Raw genomic sequence first — 19,380 nt, 5'->3', positions numbered from 1 at the left:
GGGTTTTGCATCAGCATGCATGTAAGATTAGGTAATCACAGGGTGCTCAGTCCTTAAGGCACGGTTTCTTAGGCAATTTAGATTTCATGTATCTCCTGCATATTTTTCTGATCATCCACGTGACGTCGTCCTCATCCACCGCCCCCCGATTTAATTCAGATTTTTCTGATCTGCACAGAATGTGTCAAATAAAAAAATAAACACAAGATCACATGCTATCCAGCTGTGGACACATTAGGTGGGCATTGTGGTTCTTTAATTGTGTGCCAGCACATTATAAAATGGGCAGAGCTAAAAGGCTCTTTGGTTGGCAGCTTACACAGAAAAGACCGTGCTTGCCTCCCCTACACTGTCTATCTCTATGTTCAACCTCCGAACCCAGAAATTCCCTTCGTGTGCCGCTCTAGTCTTTCCCTGCGACATCTATGGTAAAGCCGCTGCGCTATCGAGCGCAGAAACGGAGCAGTGAAGGGAAAGAGGAAGGCGGGCGCGACGCATGCGCGGTGGGCGCTGTTTACTCCTCTCCGGCGTGCGCTCGAGGCGCGGCGGTTGGCGGCGGCGGTGACGTCTTTGGCAGGCGCCAGCCGAGGCGGGCAAGAAGCGAGAAGTGGGCGGAGCCTCGGGAGGGAGGAGTAAGGGAAGAGGGGAAAAAGAGACACGAAGCCGGAGAGGCCCGGCCGGGATGCTCCTCGGCGGCGCCCAGAGACCATGGCCCTCCGGAGGCCGCCGCCGCCGCCGCACCAAGACAACGGGAGGCGAGGTACGCGGGCCGCTCGGCCGGCGGGGGTGCGAGGCCCTCGGCCGACTTGACAGCCGGGCGCCTGAGGGGGAAAAGGGAGGCCTTCGCTCCGCTGAGGGGCGACGCGGCCCTGAGGGAGAAGGGGCGGGGCGGAGAGGAGGCCACGCCCCGTCCCCCTCGCTCAGGAGGCAGGAGCCAATCGGAGGGGGCCGTTCCGGGGGTGGGCGGGGCGACGGGTGACGCTTCCTCCCCTTTCGTCTCAGAAGAGTCAGGCAGAAGTCGAACAGGTGAAGCAACTGCGACTCCCGCCATCTGGTTCCCTGTGTACTCTATTTATTTATTTTTTGGGGGGGGGGGTTATTCCAAATAACTGCAGTGGGAGGCCCCTTGAATGGGGCTGGGAGCATAGCTGTCAACTTTCAGATTTGAAAATAAGGGATCAGCAGCCTCGAAAATAAGGGATCAGCAGCATAGCGGTCAACTTTCGGGTTTGAAAATAAGGGATCAGCAGCCTCACCTGTCCTGGAGACAGTCTACGGGATATATAACAATCCGGGATAGCAGCGGGAAGCAGCGGGAAACGGCGCTGAAATAAGGGAATTTCCCGCAAAAAAAAGGGAAGGTTGACAGCTATATGGGTGGGAGGAAGCTGCTCCCCCCCCCCAGCAGTACTAAGACAGGTGTGTGTTCATACCATTTCGCTTCCAGTGCAAAAGTGAAGTAGGTGGGCGGGCTTCCCTCAGGAGGGTTAGGACCCATCTGCAGGGACACTGCAGAGAAGGTGTCCTCTCTCTTTCTGATATGCTATGCGCATACTTTCACTTAACAAAATTTTAAAAAGGTAAAGGGACCCCTGACCATTAGGTCCAGTCGTGGCTGACTCTGGGTTTGCGGCGCTCATCTCGCTTTATTGGCCGAGGGAGCCAGTGTACAGCTTCCGGGTCATGTGGCCAGCAGGACTAAGCTGCTTCTGGCGAACCAGAGCAGCGCACAGAAACACCGTTTACCTTCCCGCCGGAGTGGTACCTATTTATCTACTTGCACTTTGACATGCTTTCGAACTGCTAGGTTGGCAGGAGCAGGGACCGAGCAACGGGAGCTCACCCCGTCGCGGGGATTCGAACCGCGACCTTCTGATCGGCAAGTCCTAGGCTCTGTGGTTAACCCACAGTGCCACCCGCGTCCCTTTAACAAAATTTAGGTACCGTTTTATTGGAAAACCTGTAAGCAATTTACAAGAAGTGTTGGAATAAAAGCAAATAAAACATTTACAAATGATTAAAATTAGCAGTAAAGGAAATTGAAACACAGCAGCTGCCTGGGTGAGGGCTGGAACGCTCTTGGTCTAAGAGCTAACCTAGAAGTGGGGAACCTCGAGCTCAGTAGCCAGGTGCAGCCGTTTCTACCTTTCATTCATTCACTTCATTTATTGGACTTATTAGACACTTGTCGCCCAAAGGTCTCCAAGCAACTTGCAGCAAAAAAAGAAGATATACAATATATAATACTATGGGACTTTCCCCAGGATACACACCCTTCACCAGCCCTGCTTTACAACCTCCTTTTTGTCTAGCTAGAATGTGCTGCTAAACTCTGATTGAGAGGGATATGCATAGAAAAAGCTTTCTGTACAAAAGCAAAATTAGGATTGTTTGCTTCACCTACATTTGCTTCTGGCCCCACCTACCACTGGTGTGCTGCCCTAGAAGCATTGTGGCCCTCATAATGAAAAATTCCACACCTAACTGAATTATTCCTTTTAGACAGATAAGTTTTTAGCCACCCTCCTGCATGTATGCAATCCATTTCACTGTTGCCTGTGCCACTGCGGGGCTTCTTTTGGGGGAGAAACAGTCCTTTATTCCACTCATACTTCTTCACTAAAGTCATGTGTGTGCAAAACAGAGTTGTCTCGGCTACTGCCGTCCTTGGGAACCAGAGCACTGAGGACCTTCCATTCCACTGTCATGACACCTGTGCAAATTAGCAATAAGGAGGATAGAGTGAAAGAGAAAGAAACCAGGGTCAATTTTTATTTAGACTGTGAGTCAAGTAGAAAGAAATCCTTCTTCTGTTTGCTCGTCTTGCTTATTTTGGGATCATTTCTGTCAAGTGGCATGTAGCTTTCCAAGTTCCAGCATTGTGTTCTGTAGAAACTGAGCACTCATGAAATTTCCTGCCAAAACAACCTTCTGCATGTGGCTGGAAACGCAGAAGAGTTACACACTGCATACCAAAGTTTTTAAGGCACTGTTGCAAACTGCAGGGGGTTGTGTAATTGGGGTGTGTGTGTGAGGGTTTTTGGTGCCCTCCTTTTGGGTCATTTGTTGTCTTGCAAAACTATCCAGAGTGACAAGTTGCCTTGCCAAGTTAGAGCCCTTCAAATCAGCTCCCATCTGAATTCTAAGAGTGGGTGTTAAGGATGCAAATTGCACAAACAGAGTCTTATGAAAGAGGCTTTTAAATGCAAACTGGTCATGCTTCCACATATTTGGCTCCCTGAGGTTGTTGCTGCTCCTCACCCCCCACTGTCCTTCTTGCACTGGAGAAGTATATGAACATAAAACAAAGCAGCTGATTATCACCAGCTTTTTCTGGTGGCTCTGATCCAGATGTGTAGCAGTGTTCACAATGAAACTGCAAAAGGTTTAGATCTTTGGGAGCTTGTTGTATTGTGCTCAATGCATTTAGCTAGCTGCTATGCATAACAGTCAGATATCCTTAAAAGGTTATACTGGATCACGTGCTTGCTTTGCGCTTGCCTTATTACTGCTGGCAGGGACGCGGGTGGTGCTGTGGGTTAAACCACAGAGCCTAGGACTTGCCGATCAGAAGGTCGGCGGTTCGAATCCCCGTGACGGGGTGAGCTCATGTTGCTTGGTCCCTGCTCCTGCCAACCTAGCAGTTCGAAAGCACATCAAAGTGCAAGTAGATAAATAGGTACCGCTCTGGCGGGAAGGTCAACGGCGTTTCCGTGTGCTGCTCTGGTTTGCCAGAAGTGGCTTGGTCATTCTGGCCACATGACCCGGAAGCTGTACGCCGGCTCCCTTGGCCAGTAAAGCGAGATGAGCGCCGCAACCCCAGAGTCGGCCACGACTGGACCTAATGGTCAGGGGTCCCTTTAGCCTTTACCTATTACTGCTGGCAGCCCAGCCAGATGGGTGGGGTATAAATAATAAAATTATTATTATTATTAACCTTTGCATTAAAAACAAATTGGCTAGTTTTTAGCAACAGTCAAGTACCAAGTGCTACTGATGCAAGTGTTGCTTAGTTTGTGATTCATTGGAATGAGGTTACATGTTTATGTTGGTGTGAAGAAAGCTTTCTGTGATGCAACACTTTCTGATGTGATTCTGTTGAGATGGAGAGTGTCGCAGTGACTGACGGTCAGATCTTTTGAGTGTGCAGTGCCAAATTGTGTACAATACTAAACTGAAAGGAAAAAAGTGTCCTATGTGGCAATTGAGCTGTTCTGTCTTTCAGAGCATTAAGCTAAAGATTCCATAAATGAAACAGCAGAGTGTCAGCCAAGAGGTCACAAAGTTACTAGCCTGCGACATTTGCATTGGCCCATCTGATGTTTGTTGTGTCACCATTGCCTTTCGGTCAACTATTTGGTTTCTTCTTAAACAAGTTTATTAACTACACTGTAGAAAACACCCTGTGATTTGGTGGGTTGGCCAGTGTGATCTAGCGCCCCACTTTTCCCATCTTGTAAATAAATTACTGTCCCCTTTTGAGGCCACAATCATTAGCAGGCAAAACTGCTGTTAAGGCTGGTTTGAATTTGATTTTTGTTTCTCTCGCAGACTGTGATTCCAAGAAAAAAAGGAAGGAAGCAGACATCTACCAGGCCCTGAGCAGCGAGCCTGTGGATGTTGCTGCACTCAGGCGCATGGCTATCAGCGAAGGGGGGCTTCTGATGGATGAGATCCGCTGCAGGGTGTGGCCAAAGCTGCTTAATGTGAACACAGAGGACCTGCCACCTCCGCCAGGTGAAGCCACATAACTCTTGCAATCTGGGGAAAGACTCTGGGAACCTTTGAGCTTGAGTGTGGGGTTAATTACTCAAAGCACAGTTTGCATTTTGGTTTTACAGTATTTTTTTTTTTTTTATGTAATTGGAGAGCTCTCTTCCATTAACATGGCTTTTAGTATTCACACAGAGTTGTTCCGTGGCTTCACCCTCTTGCATATTTAATGCTATTAAAAAGCAGATCCAGGAATGGTTTAGAATAAAAATAAATAAATCCAGGAGTCCAGTAAAACTCCTTTTAGCTGCAGCCCCCACAAATGGCAGCAAATCCATTTGGAAGTGCAGCTGGTGGGGTCTGGTGCAATTAGCAGGTGAAGAGAAGCCTGTTCAGATGGCATTGCAATATGTGCTACCCTTAAGACTGATGTTTCCCTGGTGCTCAGAACCTGTGTTGTTAGTGTCCCATTGCATAGATCAAACCATGTTTTGAACAGTGATGAGTACTTGTTAATAGGTATTCAGTTTCAGTTTTTATGGCTGTATTAAACACACTTCCCTCCTTAGTTCCTTGGGGCTGGTCCTCCTTTTGTGACTGCTGTGGATTTGTGACACTCTTCTATCCCTCCTAGGTGAGGAACTCCGGGAGGACAACAAAGATTACCAGCAAGTGTTGCTGGATGTGAGGCGATCTCTCCGACGCTTTCCTCCAGGTACAAGAAGCACTCTCTCTGCTTCCAGCTGTGGGGTCTCTGCAGAAATCCCTTGGGTTGAAAGTAGAGATGACAGAGAATTTCATTTGGCCTGCATTTCTAGTGAAATGACCTAATTTACACCTCCCACACTTACACGCAGATTAAAATACAATCATCCTTTGGGATTTCACACTTCTCTGATTTCTTGGCTCAGAAAAAAAAGTATTTATGAAATGTATGCAATGACATAGTGTTTTGCAGCAAAATGTACATTGAAATATTAATTTAGTTATGAATTTCCAAACATATTTTGCTTTAAGAAATTCTCAGATAAATGTGGAAATGGGACAGAACAGATTTAGGAATAAATACATGGAAAGTTGGCATGAGCTGGGAATAGACTGAACCATCTACCCCTAGTAGAAAACCATGATGCCTGAACTAGTTTAAGTTGATAGTTTAGACATGCTGCTTGCGATAATGTTGCCCTAGCAACACCCCAGTGGCCCAGAATAAGTGAGTCTTGAGGGAGGTCCTCTGTTTCTTTATCTGCGCTTGTGTTTTCACTCCCCACCAATGGGTGATGCTGCTGTATGCTTCATTTAGTTGTTGCTTGCCTCAGACCGTGGTATTCCTCAGCCTGAAGTGAAAGAGCTGGTGACTCTTAATGTGCTAAGCCGAGTCACTTTGCCAGCAGATCCAGTTCAGAGAGAACTTCTCGGTGCAGAGGAAGATGCAGCTTTCTCTTCTGTTTGCCACTGGCAATCCTGCTGTATTTCATTGTGCAGGAAAGGGTCCTGTGTACTACCAGAGGGTGCTCATGTTTGCAGAATATCAACCCAGTATATTTGTAGCTGAAAAGTTTGGAGCCTGACTGCACAAATGTAAACTACTCCCTTCTCTTGCACTGGAACAATTAGCCAATTGAAGGGTGTTGCGTTTTAAACTGTCTCAAGCCAGCTAAAAAGATGAAAATATGACCTTGCCTTGTGCCAAGTAATGTCATAGGTCCATCTAGCCTAGGTTCTGACTGTCTTTGGTGGCAGCTCTTCAAGGTCACAGCAGGATCCTCCAAGTCCTGCTGCCGCCTAAGTTCCTGAAGATGCAGCTGAGGGAACCAAATACTGAGTCTCCCTCTGAGCACCAGTGATATTTTGATATTCAATGAAGCTGCGAGGCTTGTGATTAAAATAAGAGATAAATTGCCTGGGAAATTATCAGATTTATTGCTTGAACCAAGGGATGCCCACCTTCAGATAGAGATGCTGTAAAACTACTATTACCAAGTTTTCTTGCAGGGATACAGTGACTGGTTAACTGCTTTATGCTTGTAGTGCAGACTTACTGAGCTTCTGCTATTGAGTTTGGCCATGTGGGACTGCACACTGTATGCACAAGAAAGTAATGGGGCTGAGGAGGTAATTAACCCCCCTTGTTAAATCCAGGAATCCCTTAATGATTCTGCCTTTGGATCTATGTGTCTTCAGCTGGCAGGAGACAAGAGAGACAGGCAGCTGAAGTAACTCGTGTCACTGGGACGCAGGATGTTGTCCGGTGGATGTTCTCAGCTGCCAACTCTCTGAACCCTTCTTGTTGCTCTCCCTGCAGGGATGCCAGATGAGCAGAGAGAGGGGCTGCAGGAAGAGCTGATTGACAGCATCCTGCAGGTCTTGCAGCGCAACCCACAGCTTCACTACTACCAAGGCTACCACGACATCGTCGTCACGTTTCTGCTTGTGGTTGGAGAGAGACTGGCAACGGCCCTCGTGGAAAAGCTTTCAACCCATCACCTCAGGTACTCTTGTCTGCGTTAGAGAGCACCCCTGGCTGCGGAGCCGGAAAGGAGGCATGGAGCGGGCTCCCGGGTTGCTGCGCAGTGGCGAATTCACATGGCGACCCACCTGGGTTCCAGGAATAGGTTAGCGGTGGCTGTTAGGTCCCTGCCGCAGAATGGTGCCTCTGCCTTTAACAAGGAGTGAGCCAGGAAGAAAAGTCCACACAGTGAAAACGAGGGTGCTCAAGTTGCTCCTTACCTTGGAACCCCCAAATCTCCAACTTTCTCTCTCTGAGCCAGGGGTCAGCAACCTTTTTCAGACCTTGGGGGGGGGGGTCGGACTATATTTTGAAAAGGAAAAAAAAGAACGAATTCCTGTGCCCCACAAATAACCCAGAGATGCATTTTAAATAAAAGCACACATTCTGCTCATGTAAAAACACACTGATTCCCGGACCGTCTGCGAGCCGGATTGAGAAGGCGATCGGGCTGCATCCAGCCCATGGGCCTTAGTTTGCCTACCCCTGCTCTGAGCACATCCAACGGGATTTACATAGGAAGCTCCCTTATATTGAGTCAGACCATAGCTCTACCTAGCTTGGTGAATGCTCTCTATGCTTTCAGGCAGGGAACATGCCCAGCCTTATCCGCAAATGCCAGGAATTGAACCTGGGACTTTTTTGCATGCAAAACATGTTCTCTAACGCTAAGCTCTGGCCCTTGCCATTAAGTGTCTTTCCTGCCACAGTGGGTCCTAAAGCCTTTGTACTGTGCATCAGCCTCCCGCTAAGGGAGCTGGGGTTGGTTCTTGAGTGGAGCTGCTTAGTGCCTGTCTTCCTTTCCACTTCCCGTTGTTTGGGTTTGCAGCCTCCCAGTAAGGGTTAAACGTCCCCTACCTCCTGACTGTTAGCTTGCTCAGTTGGAGGAGGGACATGCAGGCCCTTCTGGAGAGGGAAGTCCAATCCCCCCCCCCTCTCTGAACCACATTCTCTGCATGTCACCCAAGCTTATTAAAAAATTAAAGGGCGGGTTTCAACATTGTGCTATTGCACACGTTCCATCTGTGCAAGCGTATTAGGTTGCCAGATGGAATGACTCCCCCTTCCCCCCGTTCTGGGGTTTCTGCCACCCACTCCAGGGCCAAAGGTAGGGTGGGCAAGGAGAAGGAAGCCCCACTGTGCAAGCGAAAGCCCTTACAGAGGGTTTCCACTGATGGGTTTGTTGGGTGAATCCCACCCAAAGATTCAACACCTCCTTCCTGCACTTCCACTGGGCTTCTGTAATAGAGATGGTTGAAACCCAAGTCCTTTGCTATAGACGTTGCACCCTTCCTAGGACTGTGCTACCTAAAGTTCCCAGGAACTATTCTGCCCAGGAATCAACATTGTGTTGCTTTTGCTGTTGCTTCTTGATGTAGATTAGAAAACGTTCTGCTGCACTTTGATAAGGCGGTAGTAGCTCTGCCCAACTCAGTGAAAAAGCGCAGTGGGGAAGGGACTGGAGAGCAGACTGGATGGATTAAAATCTTCTGGGTAGAAGTAAGAGGACATAATCTAATCTGATCTTATTGTAACTGCAATAGAAACAGAGTTGCAATACGCACAATAGAACAGTCTTAAAAGAGGACAAAGAAAAAATGTATTTCACTGTACTGTGGGATGGCAGGCTGATGAATCCTGATGCTTTGCTGCTGCTCTTTCCCAATTTCCATCCATTGTTATCTTGTTTGCAATGGGAGGGACTGGGCAGCTGTGAGAGTTAAGTATTCCGGTGGCAAACAAAGCCAGGCCAGCCTCCTGCAGAGAAATCACTTTCACACCCTTTCTAAATACTAACTAGAAGTTGAGGCAAAGGTTGAAGCAGTGTGTTAAATCTACAGAGCTTGCTGGGAGAGAGGGTTGTTTCCCCCAGATTCTTTTCAGGACCAGCCCTTGCCAGGCTTTCCTGAAGCTAGCTTTTGCAGAAACATTAGTGGCTAGTGGCAATGGCCAGTTTCTAGACCCACAGTCTGCTTTCAGTCTGTGTCGAAGCAATTGTGGCATTCACAGTGCACCAAGCCCCTTGTGAACATAGTTGTCTCAAGAACATAAAGTGTGTTGTTGTTTTCCAAAAGCAAGCCATGACTTTGGACCCATGCCTTCAGGGTTTCTGCATGTTTTTCTGCTGGAGTCCTGGTGATTTTCCTTTTCTAAAATAAAAAAATTGGACCTGCATGGTCCCTTGTGGTTCTCTGTTGCAACAGCCTCTCTTGTGTTCAAGTTTGTACACTTGCCAGCCGCTTACTGTGAGTGAGCCTCTGGTTGTTGGAACCAGAAAGTATCCCATCTCCTATTCCCACTTCCCGGGGCATTTGGGTATCTCTTGGCTTCTGGTCTGCTTTGCACCGTTTGCTGTCTGTGATAAACAAGAGAGCATTTGCTTCACACTGCCTCATGCCTTGGCTGACCAGACTTGCTTTGCCTGGCAGGGATTTTATGGACCCGACAATGGACAACACTAAGCACATCTTAAACTACCTGATGCCCATTATAGACCAGGTGAATCCAGAATTGCACGACTTCATGCAGAGGTAGGTGGAATTGCTGCACATTCCTTTTTAATATATATATATATATATATATATATATATATATATATATAATGCATGCAATTGAAGGTTAACTCTAGGAAGTCCTCCCTTACTGCTGCCTAGCATGACTGAGCAGTGCCTTTTTCAGCATCCCTCTTAAGAAGCAAAACTTGGAGAATTTGGTGATGCAGTTAGTGGCTTCTAGGCCTTCAGTGTCCATATTCTTTTGTATGCTCTGAGAAATAGAATTGGAAGCGACCTTAAGGTGGGACATCCAAAAGCATTTCTGACCGGCAGACACCTGTTCAGTCTTGGCAACCTCCAAGGAAGAAGATGTCACAAGCTTCTTTTGATAGCTTGTCCCTTCCTGAATTGCTGCTGAATCCCATGCCATATCATGAGGAGAACAGCCATCCCAGCTGCAACTTGCAACCTGGGGGGAAGGGGTTGAGCAAATGGGATGCTTTACCTTGACCCTTTTGTTTCTTTGTTCCTCTTCCTTTTTTGCACAGAGCTGAAGTGGGGACCATTTTTGCTCTCAGCTGGCTGATCACCTGGTTTGGACACGTGCTGTCTGACTTCAGACACGTTGTGCGGTTGTACGACTTCTTCCTGGCATGCCATCCGCTAATGCCAATCTACTTTGCAGCAGTGGTAGGTGTCGCTCACTTCAGCAGTGGAACATGAACCAAACCAGGCTGTGCTTTTTGCTTCCCGCCCCCTTTAAAATGATTTAAGGTGCATAGAGCTCCAAGAGACAGCTTTGCTGCTTAGTGGCTGCTTTGCCTTCAGCACAGAGTTCCAGTTGCAAACCTTCCATCAAGATAACAAGCTTGAGTCTGTAGCAGAGAGTATCTGATTCTCCTCCTTCCGTTAAGCTATAATAATAATAATTTCTTATTTATACCCCGCCCATCTGGCTGAGTTTCCCCAGCCACTCTGGGCGGCTCCCATTCGAGTGTTAAAAACAATACAGCATTAAATATTAAAAACTTCCCTAAACAGGGCTGCTTTCAGATGTCTTTTAAAGATAGGATAGCTGCTTATTTCCTTCACATCTGAAGGGAGGGTTTTCCACAGGGTGGGCGCCACTACCAAGAAGGCCCTCTGTCTGGTTCCCTGTAACCTCACTTCTCGCAGCGATGGAACCACCAGAAGGCCCTAGGCGCTGGATCTCAGTGTCCGGGCTGAACGATGGGGGTGGAGATGCTCCTTCAGATATACTGGGCCGAGGCCATTTAGGGCTTTCAAGGTCAGCACCAACACTTTGAATTGTGCCTGGAAGCATACTGGGAGAGAATGAAGATCACTCAGGACCGGTGTTATATGGTCCCGACGGCCACTCCCAGTCACCAGTCTAGCTGCTGCATTCTGGATTAATTGCAGTTTCCAGGTCACCTTCAAAGGTAGCCCCACATAGAGTGCATTGCAGTAGTCCAAGCGGGAGATAACTAGAAACATATTATTATTACACTCTGTCCCAAGAGACCAGGGCCCTGCGGGACTTGACATCTTTCCGCAGGGCCTGCAAGACAGAGCTGTTCCACCAAGCCTTTGGCCAGGGCACAGCCTGACTCCCTCCCTCGGCAATCTTCGCGGAGCTCTGGCCCAATGGTTGCCAGTGGCTTGAATTAATTAATTTTATAATGAATGATTTTAGAGTGTTGTTTGTGCTGTACTTTTGTACTGTTTTATTGTTGTTAGCCGCCCGGCTTCGGCTGGGGAGGGCGGGATATAAATAAAATTTATTATTATTATTACCATCATCATCATCAGGCTTGCTGTGCTTGGGCAGAGAAGTGCAGAGGAGTTTCACAGAAAATGTTGCCAGCAGTCCATACCATAGGGAAGGGAAATACTCTGCATGTTGGAGAGCAAGGCTGCTGTTTGTCAGAGGACAATGGATCATTACTTGGGACCTATCCATAAAGTCAAGGGTGAGCTGCTGCTGCTGCTGTGGAACCATGCATGCTTGCGCTCTCTCTCTCTTTATCCTAGCAGCTCTCACATGCAGCAGCAGCAGCACAAGGGCTGCATCTCGTTGCCTGGAGGAAATTTTGACTTGCCACAGTTTGTGGAATCATATAATTTTTAGGGTTGGAAGAGACCCCCAAGGGGCATCTAGTCCAACTCCCTGCAATGCAGCAAAATTGTAAGGGAGACACATGGACTGCATGTCACTTGCTACTTCCAAAGAAACCAAACTACATGGACTACATGGAACTGGCTGAGATGACTGGCAGAATTCGAGACCAGGGAGAAGGGTCGATGGAAGAAGATTGGAAAAAATTTAAAATATATCTTCAAAAATATTGTAATATAAAAGACTGTTAGAAAGTTGTTGGAAAAAGAAAATCAGGTCGTTTTGGTAGATATGATATAAAGGATTAAGCAAAAATGAGTTGATGAAATTGATGAAACAGAGGATGTTTAACTATATTATTTTAAATTAAAATACGTAAATGAAAACAAGGTTAGAAGGATTTGCTGGAAATACGATCTGAACTAGAATACAAAATTGGGAGGTGAGAGGAGGTCATGGAAATAAGTAAAGGAAAAAGGTTATGTAAAGGTTTAATCTGTTTTTGTTCTATTTTAACTCAATGCATTTTTATATCTTTTGTTTTGTTTCCTTTTTTACTCTATTTTCTTGTTCACTTTTTTCTTGTTACTTTTTGCTTTGTTATGGTTAAATTTTTCTTTGTATTTTGCATTGTTTTTTTCCTCTCTTTTTGTAATTTTAAACTTGGAATAAATATCATTTTAAAAAAAAGAAAAGAAACCAAACTACAAACTGGGGCATACCCAAAGGGTTTAGAGTGGAACTCTCCTTGCAGCTGCTTTGGCAGGGACCTGTTCCCTTTTAAAAAAATAAATATGGAATTTTATTTACAACATAACATAAACCCCCCGCCTCCCCAATACAGAAATCCACCCTCATTAAATGTGAACATAACATGCAATGAGCATAACATACAACAATACAAACAACAAAATAAAAGACTTCCTTTATCCTGTATCTGGCCTCCTTATTTACTTCTTATAAGCTGTTTCCTTTATGAATAATTATTAATATTTTTCTAATTATAACTTAAATATCCACAAAGTCTCCTGCAGACATTAATCGAAACAAGTCCAGGTAGGTATTTTAGGGCACTGTTTTGTGAAGTATTCTCTGCATTTCCCCCATGCTTTTTGAAACTCTTGTCACACGAGATCACAGGTGGCAGGGACCTTTTGAACCCTTGGTGACGGTAGCCCTGTGACAGGGAAGTGTTGGCGCCGTGCGCCACCTAAGCTGAGTAATAATAATAATAATTTTTATTTATACCCCACCCTCCCCAGCCAAGGCTGGGCTCAGGGCGGCTAACAAGCAATAATAAAAACAAGTTGAATGAATACAACTTAAAAACAAGATTAAAATACAACATTAAATATTGAAACATTAAAATATTAAAATGCAGCCTCATCACAGAAAGGAAAAAAGGAAGAGGGGGAGGGAATCAAATTGACTCCAAGCCAAAGGCCAGGCGGAACAACTCTGTCTTACAGGCCCTGCGGAAAGAAACCAGATCCTGCAGGGCCCTGGTCTCATGAGACAGAGCGTTCCACCAGGCCGGAGCCAGTGTTGAAAAGCCTTGGCTCTGGTTGAAGCTAATCTAACTTCCTTAGGGCCCGGGACCTCTAGGGTGTGGCTATTTAAGGACCTTGAGGCTCTCCGTGGGGCATACCGGGAGAGGCGGTCCCGTAGGTACGAGGGTCCTAGGCCGTGAAGGGCTTTAAAGGTCAAAAGCAGCACCTTAAATCTGACCCTGTACTCCACCGGCAGCCAGTGCAGCTGGAAAAGCACTGGGTGAATATGCTCCCATGGCAGAGACCCCGTGAGGAGCCTCGCTTCAGCATTCTGCACCCATTGGAGTTTCTGGGACAGCTTCAAGGGCAGCCCTGCATAGAGCGAATTGCAGTAGTCAAGGCTGGAGGTGACCGTCGCATGAATCACTGAGTTGCTGCTTGCTTCTCTGCAGATCGTGCTCCATCGCGCACCGGAGGTTCTCGCCTGTGAGTGTGACATGGCCTCCGTCCACCATCTTTTATCGCAGATCCCACAAGACCTTCCGTACGAGACCCTGATCAGTCGAGCTGGAGACCTCTTCGTTCAGTTTCCACCATCGGAACTTGCCCGGGAGGCTGCTCAGCAGCAAGCCGAAAGGTGGGTAATGACAGGCTTTAGTTGGGGCGTTAGTGGAGATGTAGCGTTAGTGGAGATGGGGTCGTTTGTCCACCTTGGGTCCCCACCATGCGCTCCGCTCTCACATGAGGCTCCTAGAAGCTGTCAGGATGTGACAGCAGCCACACCCCGGGAACGGCTTTGACTGGCCGGCTAAACCAGGTGAGGGTAGCGGATGGATCTCAAACCCTCAGTGAGTTAGGGACTTCCCCTGCATGTGAAGACAGGCTCTGGTGGATTGGGCGAGACCAGTAGTGGGTCCAGCAGTCAAAAAGGCAGTTTCTGCACATCCCGGCCACACTACCAGCAGTACTGAGGAATTCAGAAAGAAGCAGAGATTTCTCCTCCATGTGCCAAAAAGGCAACCCACTCTCTGCCTTTAAAACTTCAGTTTGAGAAAAGTAGCTTGCCCTTTCAGCAGTTGAGTTTTCACACCGTAGCTGCTTATGTCGTCTCCTGCAGCAGAAAAAAAGGAGCAAGAAACCCAAACAGCGGCCCTGAAAGATAAAGAGCGCGTGAGAGCTCCACTATCCTCTTCTGAGCATCTCAAATATCCGTTGTCCCTTTTGCCTGTTGTGTAAGATAAGGTCACTCAAGGTTTCTACAAGTGCTGTCTCCTGGCTCCGATAACAGCTGCAGGCCAGTTTGATCGCCTGCTGGCTGTGGGTCTCAGATGTTGCCTGTGTAGACAGAATGGGGCTGGCTGCTTGTTTCTAGGTGTCCATGTGAGTTCAGCAAGCAAGGTCATTTCAGGAGTTCAGGCAACTCTGATCTGCTCTTCCATTCCCTCGTCTGAGGTGGACTGATCCCAAGGAAGTGAGCTTCCTGCCCATATCCTTTTAAGAGAACCAAACTTGAGAATTTTAACTTGTGTTAAAGTTGCTAGTTTCCAAGATCCGGAAAACAAAACTTAACTTCGGGGGTGCTTTCCACATTTATTGTGATACCCTGAGCCAGCGTGGTGTAGTGGTTAAGAACGGTAGACTCGTAATCTGGGGAACCGGGTTCGTGTCTCCGCTCCTCCACATGCAGCTGCTGGGTGACCTTGGGCCAGTCACACTTCTCTGAAGTCTCTCAGCCCCACTCGCCTCACAGGGTGTTTTTGGTGGGGGAGGAAGGGAAAGGAGAATGTTAGCCGCTTTGAGACTCCTTCGTGCAGTGATAAAGCAGGATATCAAATCCAAACTCCTCCTTCTCCACAGCAGGAGAACCATATCCTGCCTGGCTGGCTGCTTGGAATGACGTGCCCTGCGTCTGTTTTCTTCTCCCCCTACAGGACGGCTGCTTCCACCTTCAAAGACTTTGAGCTGGCTTCGGCCCAGCAGCGGCCCGACACGGTTCTCCGGCAGCGCTTCAGAGAGCGGCTCCGCGCGGAGGAGCGGGCAAAGTTGCTCTTGGCAACGAAACCAAGGACCAACCGCTTTGTCAAGCTGGCCGTCATGGGGCTGACGGTGGCGCTGGGCGCGGCAGCTTTGGCTGTGGTGAAGAGCGCGCTCGAGTGGGCACCCAAATTCGAACTCCAGATATTCCCCTGAGAGTCGAGGAGGAAGTTCCCATCTTACCGTGTCCTGCTTGGTGCACCAGGCATAGGCAGCCATGTCTGCAGAAGGCAAATTGGGTTTTTGAAGCCCCTGCTCTCTTTCCTGCCCCCCTCCTGCAACCTGCCTTACTAATTCAAGCCACCCAGGCCTGGACCTGCAGTCATCCTGTTCTTACCTCCTCTTCGTCGTCCTCCCTGAGCATCCAGAGCCTCTGGGGAACCTTTTTCTTTCGGAACAAGGGAAGTGGCTGCCTTGGCTGCTACAAGGCTAAAGAACCTCATTTTTTGCTGTGCTTCCTGCCCTGTTCATGGGCCTGTAGCCTGTGTAGCACTTGAGAGAAGTTCCATTCTTCCCTCCTGGTGTTTGGCAAAATGGGAGAGAAAGAAACAGAAGAGTATTTTCAGGGACGGTGCTGGTTCTGCAATATTAACTGAGATGGGGTGAGGGGAGATGAGTCTGGGCCCAACCGTTCAGAGGTGTCCTCCCCTCCTTTCCCTCTCACCTATTTAGTTGCCTGCATTCCTAGATGTGGAACTGAAGAGGCAGTTTCCGACAAGTCAAAACACTGGGAATCTGCTTGTTTTGGCTTTTGAGGTCTGTAGCAGATTGGCTCACGTTATCTCTCTCGACTGCGAAGCCTGCAGCAGGGCTGGCAAGCATATGAACATGTTTCATCTTGGAGACCATGTAGCTGTCACCCAGCCACCCACAGCACAGCTCTTTCTCTCAGCCAGGCCCGAGTAGGAAATTCTGCATCTGGCGCATGAGGAGTTACTCCTTGGAACATGGTCCATTATGGCTTTCAGAGGTATTTCTGTTGCTACCATCTTGCAAAATCAATAGCAGCAGTTTCCGTTAATGATCTTTCCGTTAAGGGAGAGATCTTCCTGTTGTGAAATTTCACCCTGTTGCAGGACCAACGTAGTTGATGTGGAAAGAAAAGTGCTTTAAAAGATCTGAGCCACTAACAGAAATAGACGTATTGTCATGCACGAAGGGTTTTCCAGAAACTGTCCACTCAATCCAAAGTCCCAGGCACTCCATCGATAAACCCCCATGCACCTCTACCTCCTTCCTCTGCTAATAAACCCTCACAAGTGTCCTTACCTAATTTACACAGCTGAGTCCTTTTTCCCTGATGGCAATTATGTATTCAGTCACCTGTAAAACTACCTTCTCAGTCAGCCAAGCATTACTGTGGAGGGCGAAGGAAAGTCAAAACCAAGGACCCAACTGCTTGGTCAAACTGGCAGCCCTGAGGCTGATGGTAATGCTGCGTTCGCCAACTTTGTCGCATTGGAGCGGACAGCAGAGCACTTGGGACCTGCGGCCTTTTGCGATCTGCTGCAATGAACTCATTCCAACAGCGACGGAAACCCAAGTTGCTCCCTCTACCCTGGAAGATGAGCAGACTTGGCCATTCAAAAGGAGCAGCTCCCAGAGGACGCCACAGTGCCTGGAGCCCTTAACGACACAGTAGCAAGGCCTAGAGCTAACCAGTGCATGGATTTGTTTTGCTTTTAAGAGTGCTGGATTCTGCTGTGCATTGGGATTTGCAGTCACCGGAAAGACAGGGGGCAGAAAAACAGAGAGACCTCCTTTTCCCTGTTTTGCCTGCTGGGAGTATCCTCTCACCAAGCCGAGAACTGACCCCGGAAGGACACATTGCTGCCTCTCTATTTGGAATGTGCTTCCTGCAACCAAGTCATTCAGCTATTGGTGTCTTTTGGGGGGAGCTTTTCTTCTCCAGTGGGGCAGTGCCGTTTAGCTTTGGTGGGAGGCAGATGAACCTGCCACCCATTGGTTGTGGGCCTTGTGGTATCAGGAAGCCGTGGGCGTGGGGATACCAGCATGTCCCACGAGCAACAGTGAAAAGCAGGGAGGTGAAAGTGTCATCTTAGTCCCCGGTAGCCAATGCAGTGCTCTCCAGATGTTAAACTACAGCTCCCATCATCCCTGAGGAAGTTGGGAGTGCAGTGCCTGAAATATCCACATTGGCCACGCCTTTCTCAAGTGGCCACAGTGTGGATCGTAGCGTTCCTCTGGAAGAGCAGGGGCTTGAATGATTGACACCTGCCGCAAGGGCTGGGGCTTTTCGTTACCGGATGGTGTGGGATGGAAGAAACACGTGAAGCATTATTTTACTAAGCACTTTATGAAAATCAAGGCTAAAAGAGGAAGACTTAGAAGGAGGCCTAACTATCCCTTGTGGGTTTTCTTCTTGCCTTAGCAGAAAATGGTTTCCTAGCAGGTTCAGACACTTTCCATTTGAGGTATATATGAGACCTATGGAAGCTGCATCTGCAGCCTGACCGAGGCTGGATGCAGCCTTGGCCTGAAGCTATTCCATGTTATTTAGGCAGCAGAATGCAGAAAAAGGTTTAAGACAGGCACCCTCTTCCCTCTGCTCCTTGTGGCAATGATGGGCTGACTTCTGGTTTATTAAAATGGAAGAGTCATTTCCTCTCTCACATGAACTACCACCAGATATAGATATGTATTAAAACCCCCAAATTTCAGCAGGTCTAGAATCTGCGGAAACGAAACTTCGTGCAGCGGTGGCGAGGGGAAGGTTTGTTTCATGATCAGCATTCACCAGCTTTTTAAGCTGAAAGCACACAAAACCAGCTGATTACAATTAGTGGAATCTGCTAGTAAAGTGAGACTGCAGCATTTCAGGTTTGAATGCTCTCATATGCGAGATAATATTCTCTGTGTGTTGAAAACTAGCCTGTCGGGGAAAGGGTTCAGCCTAGTTTCTTTCCCCGCCCCCATGTGCTTTTTTCTGCCTGCGGGGAGGACATCACCACCGCCTGAAGCCTGGAGTGATAACTGTAAGGCAAGCTTTGCCATTGATTTAGCTGAAAGTATAAACTGACCCTTATTATCCCACAGGGAAGAGCAGTACAAGTGAGCACAAACATTTTGCTCTCCATTGACTGCAATGAAGGGAGAAGCTCATGCATCAAGAATAAACCACATGGAAGACCATCATGTGTGTGAAGCCATGGGAGGTGGGACTAACCTGTTATCTCCATCCTTTTAGCTGTGCAGAGACAAGAGTTAAGCCCCAGGCTGTCTCTTCCCTCTGCTGTTCATTGCTGCAGGCTGGTGAATTTGACAGCCACATAACTCTGCCTTTGTGTCTCCTGCAAAGTCGCTGACTCTGCTTGCGGTAACTGTTGGAACTCGTGCCGAAGCAGGTGGCCACCATGAATGCATTTGGTGACACGCTACAGTTTTGCCAGGTTCCCTAAAGCAGATTGTCCCTTGGACTTTGGGGACTGAACCATTACTGTAGCCTGCCTGCTAACACTAGGAAACCACTGAGCAGCCTGTTGCATTTTGCAACTAGCCAGAGTTGTAGGGCGGCCTGCTGGTCTACGCAGTTGCAGACCAGTAGCAAAACCAGGTGGTTTAAATGACACCCAGCTGGACCACTTTGCATAGACTAGCAGGCTACCTTTGTTGGTGCTCATTCACGACTCGTGCAGGCCTCGCTGTTGCCAACCCGCAATAGATACGGCAACAGGTGTGTCAAAAAAAGGAGCACTTTCTGAAGGAGAGAGGCAGCTGGAAGAAGAAACAGCTGCTGCCGTTACAGGCTGCAACGCCAGACGTCCTGGGTCAAAATCATGGCCAGGGAGATGCCCGCCAACTCTAAGCCACCTTCCGTGGGGAAATCGGTTGTTTCTTTCCTCGTGCATAAGCGTTCTCTGATGAAGTTGCTACTCTGTATAAAGATTATACATATGTATGTAAAATGCAGATTTGTACAAGGCTTGTAATTGTGTAAAAAAAATACCCCGACAACCAAATAAACACTATACCTACTTACTAAACAGATGCATTTGCAGC

The 19,380-nt window shown here is 47.9% G+C and overlaps 1 protein-coding gene across 2 annotated transcripts; it reads left to right on the top strand.

The window, feature by feature from the left end:
- The first annotated feature begins 538 nt into the window (after positions 1 to 538).
- TBC1D20 (TBC1 domain family member 20) lies at positions 539 to 19,366 on the top strand. 2 transcript variants are annotated; one of them, XM_081011449.1, is made up of 8 exons: positions 539 to 760; positions 4,552 to 4,737; positions 5,348 to 5,428; positions 7,019 to 7,205; positions 9,652 to 9,753; positions 10,266 to 10,407; positions 13,854 to 13,963; positions 15,258 to 19,366. In XM_081011449.1, exons 1-8 carry the CDS (start codon positions 709 to 711, stop codon positions 15,514 to 15,516), a joined length of 1,119 nt encoding a protein of 372 aa, XP_080867575.1. In that variant the 5' UTR covers positions 539 to 708; the 3' UTR covers positions 15,517 to 19,366. The 2 variants fall into 2 exon arrangements, with proteins under 2 accessions (XP_080867575.1, XP_080867574.1); XM_081011448.1 differs by having other exon boundaries at positions 548 to 760; positions 13,779 to 13,963.
- Positions 19,367 to 19,380: the final 14 nt, after the last annotated feature.

This window comes from Podarcis pityusensis, assembly GCF_964106645.2.
Source record: "Podarcis pityusensis genome assembly, chromosome: 6".
In the NCBI taxonomy this organism is placed as follows: domain Eukaryota; kingdom Metazoa; phylum Chordata; class Lepidosauria; order Squamata; family Lacertidae; genus Podarcis; species Podarcis pityusensis.
Note: the sequence above shows the minus strand (reverse complement) of the source record. Positions and strands in the feature narration are given on the sequence as shown.

Bases quoted from the DNA above. Each gene is read 5' to 3' on its own strand.
- TBC1D20 (XM_081011448.1), top strand. From the start codon at position 709: ATGGCCCTCCGGAGGCCGCCGCCGCCGCCGCACCAAGACAACGGGAGG. The intron at 7,206-9,651 runs GTACTCTTGTCT...TTTGCCTGGCAG, and splicing joins CTTTCAACCCATCACCTCAG to GGATTTTATGGACCCGACAA. The intron at 13,964-15,257 runs GTGGGTAATGAC...CTCCCCCTACAG, and splicing joins GCTCAGCAGCAAGCCGAAAG to GACGGCTGCTTCCACCTTCA.